Source organism: Scylla paramamosain, chromosome 23, assembly GCF_035594125.1.
Source record: "Scylla paramamosain isolate STU-SP2022 chromosome 23, ASM3559412v1, whole genome shotgun sequence".
NCBI lineage: Eukaryota > Metazoa > Arthropoda > Malacostraca > Decapoda > Portunidae > Scylla > Scylla paramamosain.
Window position 1 is genome coordinate 1,022,501 of NC_087173.1, and position 7,487 is coordinate 1,029,987.

The 7,487-nt window shown below is 38.7% G+C and overlaps 1 protein-coding gene across 6 annotated transcripts in view; it reads right to left on the reverse strand.

Moving 5' to 3' along the window:
- The window catches only part of LOC135111976 (circumsporozoite protein-like), a 187,110-nt gene extending 179,895 nt beyond the window's left edge, over positions 1-7,215 (reverse strand). For all 6 annotated transcript variants that reach the window (XM_064025711.1, XM_064025708.1, XM_064025709.1 and 3 more), the window contains exon 1: positions 7,049-7,215. In XM_064025711.1, coding sequence (XP_063881781.1) covers positions 7,049-7,096 — 48 coding nt within the window. In that variant the 5' untranslated portion in view covers positions 7,097-7,215. The remainder of the gene's footprint in view (positions 1-7,048) is intronic.
- Positions 7,216-7,487: the final 272 nt, after the last annotated feature.

A 7,487-nucleotide genomic window follows, 5' to 3' on the forward strand; every position in this document is an offset into this window, starting at 1 on the left:
TCAATCTCCCTGATATAAATAAATCTTTCTTGGCATCAGGTCAGGCCAGGTCAGCAAGTCACCCTGACCGCCTTAGCTGTTTCACTGAACCCCCGGAGAGAAAACAAGACGGCGCGAGCATCGGAATGAACACTTGCTGAGCCTCACAGTACATGCACACACAGCACAGAAGAGTACGGTGGCACAGGCAACACCGTCTTAGCCTCCTTGTTTACACGTGGACTCAGCACAGACCTCCACTCAATAAGTCTTAGGGTCAAAGAAGGCAGGTCATACTCTTCGTGCAAACATAAAGATAACATAGACATCTAGGGCGAGATACTACGTGAGGGGCGCCCCGCCAGCGTCTCCGCGGAGAGAAGCTGCGAATATTACTTTCCATGCATTCTTTAATAATACTTTTAATTACATACTGCATATCAAAACAGTACACATTATTTAAGTCAGACACTGAGTCAAACGACTGACTTGGAGAGAGAGAGAGAGAGAGAGAGAGAGAGAGAGAGAGAGAGAGAGAGAGAGAGAGAGAGAGAGAGAGAGAGAGAGAGAGAGAGAGAGAGAGAGAGAGAGAGAGAGAGAGAGAGAGAGAGAGAGAAATGCACATATTCATAAACAGAGACAAAGAAGGCAAGACAAACACATACACAGAAAGAAAGACAACCAAACACAAAAACGGTTCTTTCAGACAATGCAGGTCTTCGCGATTCTCTGTTCCTTCCAGTACAGTGTCACTATTAAGAACATCTCTCTCTAAGTACGCATCACCCGTTTTTAGCACTTAATTTCCTGTTTTTTTGAGGCCTGATTGACAGCCGCCTCCCTGGAAAGCGCAACGCAAGGATGCTGCACCACCCCTCAACAACCAAACTGTGCCTTCACCTGCGCTACGCACACACCACATCACACAACTATCATGCATTTACACTCTCCCTCACAAACAAAAGTAGACAGACCACAACTCTTTCCCTCACTATTCTCTCAAGTTCTATGTGGTTTTTCTATATCACGTGGTATCTTGTCAGCTTCTGCTGGAGGGATTGGTGGGGAGGAACCTTCTGTACTATCCTGTACCTCCCAATAATAGTTAATGTAGAATAATTATCCAAACAGCCTCGTCAATACCTCAATATTTGGTATTCCTTTGTATTCCTCTGGAGAGAGAGAGAGAGAGAGAGAGAGAGAGAGAGAGAGAGAGAGAGAGAGAGAGAGAGAGAGAGAGAGAGAGAGAGAGAGAGAGAGAGAGAGAGAGAGAGAGAGAGAGAGAGAGAGAGAGAAAGCGTTCTAGGTCAGAGAGCCACATCAGTCCCCTTCCCCCCACCCCCCCCCACCCCAGCAACACACTTAAGCAACCATTCTGTAGACGCATCACGGGATCATTTTTAAGAGCAATACTGGATGACCATTAGGGGAGCCACACTCCACGGCCACACGCGGGTCTGTCAGGGGGAAGGGGGCGGGCAAGAGGGGCAGGCGGACCATACCAGCGTGTAGGGTCAAACATATCACGGCAAAAAGGAGATAGAGGAAGTGAGGCTATGTTTTAATCCTATACATTATTAAAGACAAAAAAAAAAAAAAAAACTTCTATATGAATGAAAATATGGAAAAGAACTTAGATTTTTTCCTTTCTACAGACAAATTAAAAGGAGACGGAGGAGGTGAAGCTAAAGTTTACCCCTATTTATTGTTAAAAATTGTTCTCTGTGTGAGGATATGAAAAAGGAATATAACAACAGTATGATATTTTTTTTTCTTTTTCTTTTCTTTTCTTTTCAAGATATGAAGAAGGAGTATAAAATGATATATATATATATATATATATATATATATATATATATATATATATATATATATATATATATATATATATATATATATATATATATTTTTTTTTTTTTTTTTTTTTTCGTGGAACACACTTGTCAAGTTAAGTGAACATAAAGTGGAAATGCTGAAGATAAACAAAATAATGGAGGAACACTGAACCTTTCACGAGAATGGAACTGTTGATATTACTGGGATTTTTATTTATTTTTTTTCAAGTGTACATCATTATCCCAGACTACATCACCACAACTACATCATTCCGTCACAGCGTAAAGGGAGAGACTATAGTGGTGATGATGTCACTGTATTTATGCTCTACAAGCTGCATCACTTTAACAAACTTTAGGCGCTGTATCATTACAAACACAACTCATCACCCACAGCAGAGTACCACACTAACATCCGACATTACCTCACCCTCCTGAGCCAATAACCTGCAGGGAGTGCCACAGCCCCGCCAGGCTACATAGAATACAAGCAATCACCCTGAGAGCGCACCCCGTCACGTGGCTCACTCTAATAGAAGCTTACAGTGTAGGGAAGCTGCCTCTGAGCGTCACATAATCCTGCACGCCATCCAGACCACGCTACGCTACGCCTCCTCCTCCTCCTTGTCCCCGCCAGACCACTTGCCTTCCTCTTTTACATACAAACTGCACGCCCCACGCGGCGCATGCAAACACTAGCCCGTCGCCGTACATTTGGCCGTTTGCTCTGCTCTCGACAACCACACCCATGCACGTCACTGAGAGAGAGAGAGAGAGAGAGAGAGAGAGAGAGAGAGAGAGAGAGAGAGAGAGAGAGAGAGAGAGAGAGAGAGAGAGAGAGAGAGAGAGAGAGAGAGAGAGAGAGAGAGAGAGAGAGAGAGAGAGAGAGAGAGAGAGAGAGAAATATTCAAGGCAAAAAGTAAATTCTTTCATACAAATGCACCACATTAAGCGCCTCCAGCGTAAGGCTGTATAATCATTAGGCAGGAAGCGCGGCAGGAAACACGTGAAGTCTATGGAGAAGGCAGGGCGTGTTTCACTTGGTGGTCTTGCCTCTCACTTTTTTAATATACGTTTTTTTTTTTTTCCCTTGCGTGGATTTTCAAGGTGTGGAAATAATAGTAAGAAAATATAAATAATAGAAAAAACTGAATTGGTGTCACTCCAGCTGATAATCCTGCTCTTTACAACAACAACAACAACAACAACAACAACAACAACAACAACAACAACAACAACAAATACTACTACTACTACTACTACTACTACTACTACTACTACTACTACTACTACTACCACTGTTAATAACATTCCCCTATTACATCTCAGGAAAGCTTTATTTTTCTCCAATCCTTTATGCTTCTTAAAAACATGGAACTGCATTTTGGAAATAAAAATTAAAATAGCCGAACAAAAAATCAATTAGATGCAAAAGATATTGGACGGCTCAACTTGAAACACTTCAGTAAACAATGCAATACATCTTGAATTTAGAAGTCAGTATAAAATGGTATTCTAACATTTGCATATAGCCACTACTTATACTCACACTCTCATATCTTCTTGGCGAATGGCAAACAGAGGAACAAAAAATATCTTTTTAGTTGCCGCTTCCATACATACAGACAAAAAAAAAGAGGAAAAAAAAGTCAATAATAAAAAATCTAAATATGTTTCTTGAAGTGCCTCAGTACTCTTAAAACAACTAGTCACAGGAAGGGGAAAAAACAGAAACAGGCAGAGAATTCCAGAGTTTACCAATGAAGGGGATGAAAGAATGAAGATATTGCTTAACTCCTGGACTACTGAAAGGGAACGGAATAAAGGTGAAAGTCTTGTGTAGCGTCAGCGTGGGGAAGGAGAGACGCATGCTGATGGCAAATTCAGAAGAGCAGTAACCATAGAAATAACAACACAAGACAGACTTCCCCCATTTTTTTCCATCTTCATATACTTGTGTGCATTTTTTGTAGCATATCAGTGTATTTGCTATGGTAAGCTCAGTAGGTATGAAATGTTCTCTAGGGTATGCATTAATTCATCCACTTATTTATTTATTTATTTATTTATTCACTTATTTATTATCTATTTATTTCATATTCTACTTTTTATTACCACATCGTATTGAGAGGCACTTTTGTGACTCACTGTTTCCTTTACATTGAGAAATTACTTGTTTATTACAGTACAGCATAAAGCAAGTGTCTGCAGTGAGTCAGACACTTTGTCAAGCAGCCTTACCTTACGTGCACATGGAATAACATAGGCAAGCATGACAGCCTTCACTTAAATGTAAACCTAAAAATGGAAGGACGTACACTGCGCTACAAAAACAGCTCGTCCCCGTCACTCACCGGTAAATTGTGAGTGTGTCAGGAGGAGCAGCAAAAAGCCAGTCCTCGTCGTCTGGCCGCGAGGAAGGAAAAAGGTCCCGCCGCTGCTGCATCCGACAAGACAAACACAAAATCAGAGGACTGTGTTAAACCCTCAAAACAAAAAGGAAAAAAAGTGTCTGAGTCTGATGGTGTCAACCAAGACTGGCTATCCCGTATATGAAGTGAGTTATGGCAAATAATTCGCGTATTTTGCGCACTCCAGCTCGATCTGTAATGATGAGGCGATAGTTGCGCGAGTTACCAGGCAGAAACCTTCGCCCAAATATCGATAAGTCGAAATATGCAAAAAAAGATGAGTCTGACGAAGAAATTACATAAAATAAGAAAGAGACGCCTTCAAAAGTTAACAACTAAGAAGTGTTTCCGAAACTGAAATCGAAATTTTTATATGCGATGGACACCAAAAGGTGCTCCTGGCCAAATCATCGTTGTACCCTCCAGGGCTAGGCGGGAACGGTGGGGTGTACAAAAATAGTGTGCGGTGCGGTAACAAAAATAGAACCACCTTGCTCTGCTAGGGAATAATCCCTCCAAAGTTATTCAATACGTTACGAAATGATAAAAAAAATCATAAATTTTCTTTCATTCGATGACAAGGAAAATAAAAAAAGTGATGAAACTAACATTTTCAGAAATCTACAACGACGAGCCTCTAAAAAAAGGGAGACAAATAGTGTGGGCCGGCTCTAGTCATCAAGGCCCACGTCACCTTGACTTTTCAAGGTGACAATCAACACACACAGAGACAAATAACAACACTTCACAGAACAATACAAGCTTTCCTCTCTTTGATTTTACTTGAATAAAGCTGCAACAAAGGTTATGACGCTAAAAAGTTATCTTTGATTAGGTCACAAATATCAAGGTGGTAAGGCTTCCCGGGAAATCAGAGTTAAAAATAATATCAATACCAATGGGAAATTTTCGGAGCTAAATCGCTAGATGTCGTTGCTGCTCATCTACCTGTAGGAAAAGAGAGCTAGAATATTGTTGTAGTAAATCCCAGGTGCGTAAAGATGCATAGAACATTGATCATCATGATACTATTGAAATGACGTATCGACTTTTCAATATCCGGTATGGATAATATTGAGAGAATGTGGTCAAATTATTATCATTTTTTTTTTTTTGTGATTATCGAGTAAACTGCTAACATTTTCTAAATAAAGCATATTACAAGTATAAAAACTATTGATTTGGACAATGAAAAAAGTAAAAAAAATCACACTGTACTATATAGTATGACACAACCTACTCAGTAACATCGTGATATATGGCTCTAGTTTTTTTTTTTTTTTCTTTTTCTGGGTATTTTAGCATCACTCACGAAGCGAGCGACAAGGCAAAGTAATCGAGAACCAAAACAAACATCTCTCAGGCGATCCTGCTGCTGCTGTAGTGTCCAGCTGCCGTAATCCATTGCTTAGGGCGTAGTGGAGATGGGCACCGCAGCAACATTCAACTTCATGTCCGACAACGTGTTTCTTAAGTTCAACCAGCGCGGCCGAGTCAGGTGTTTGTTTTTGGTTAGAGATACAGCATTACTATCGCCAGGACACTCGAGTTGCCATTTTTTTTTTTTATTTCCGTTTCCATAAACTAGGAAGGAGATCTATGTAATTTGGACTTTTGACTGTCACAGACATGTTGCCTTTATGTTTACTGTCGTCTAGATTAAGACGTTTCCAATCAAGAGTGTATTCATTTGGAAATCTTAAGATGACCAAATAAATCTAAATGCCGATTCACTAGAAAATCAACTTATATACATTTGTTCATGAAAAGAGTTTCATTTTACTTGTGTTACCACTTAGAAGGGATTACGTAGAAAAATATATTATATAAGCCCATTGCATCTTCATGTAAATAGAATAACACTGTAGGTATATCTGATATTGCTTGTATGTGAGAGAAGAGTTTGTGTCTGTGCTGCCACCTGGTGACAACCACTAGTTCTGAAAACTCCCCATTGAACAAAGAAAATGTAAATATGTTTTCTCCATAAAAGGAAATATTTTATATTATTTTATTTTCATTTTATTTATTTATTTTTTTATTTATTTATTTTTTACGTGGAAATCAAATTCACACTAAATTAAATGTGTTACAGTAATAGTTTCCAAGGAGACTTTATCATAACATGCAAAATATTAATCTACATAACGGTAAAACACAGTAAAGGATAAATAAACGGATAAATTAGAAAATCTGATATTTGTTACCTAAAAAAGTCCTCAAGTGAATATTCCTGTTATTGTGGAATGTTTTTTTGTAATTGCATCTTTCCTTTCTTCACTCACATATTCGTACATACAAAAGATATATACGAAAAAAAATATGAACGCAAAAATGATAGCTAATTGTTAGGTTTCAACTGAATCTCCAAGTAAATATTTATAACAAAAAGAAAATATATGATTTCGTATCCTTCTTTTCTCTATGCATACACTAAAATAAGCACACGAAGACTGAAATACAAAAATTATAGTTTTGAAAAAGATTCGGTTAATCCTCAAAGGACTTTTTCCCTGTAAGATGTTGCAATGAACATTATAGACTAAATTTACATTGTTTCTTCTTTCATATATATACCCTGGGAAGGCAGAAAAATGGGAGACAAAAACAACGCTTTGGAAAAAGGTTTAAACTAATCCTTCAATGGATAATACTACTGACACGATACCATGGAAGCACATCCTTTCTTTCCTTCATAGATTCGTGGGAAGCAGACAGGAGAAAGGCAGGCAACAGTGACAGGTTTCGGTTGACATGGAAAAAAAAAGTTTAACAGCGAGTTCCAAAACAGAGTGCACATGATGTAATGAAGCAGGTACTCACTTTCCTCCTGCACGTGTTGGCAGTGTTCACCGCGGCACCACCTGCCATCCTTTCCTGAAAATATCAAAACATCCACATAAGAAAGTGATGCAGCTTGACTATTCTAAAAAGAGCTAAAAATGAAGCATCATGAACAGAACCACCACAAATCCTTTACTGCATGAGTTACAACATACACATGAACAAAAAAGGAGAGAATAAATACTGAAGAAATGTCAAATAAAAAGTGTCAAATTCCTTCAAGCAAGAACACATGGATACATGAAAAACAACACTGAAAACAGAACACACTTGAAACGCTGAGAATGTTAAATATGCACAACAGTTGCAACAAAATAAAACGAACAAGCACAATTACATATATAACAAGATCAAATAAGAAAATAAAAAGAAGCAAAAATATTAAATGCAAAGCTTCCCAACATTCAGCGGTACAAAC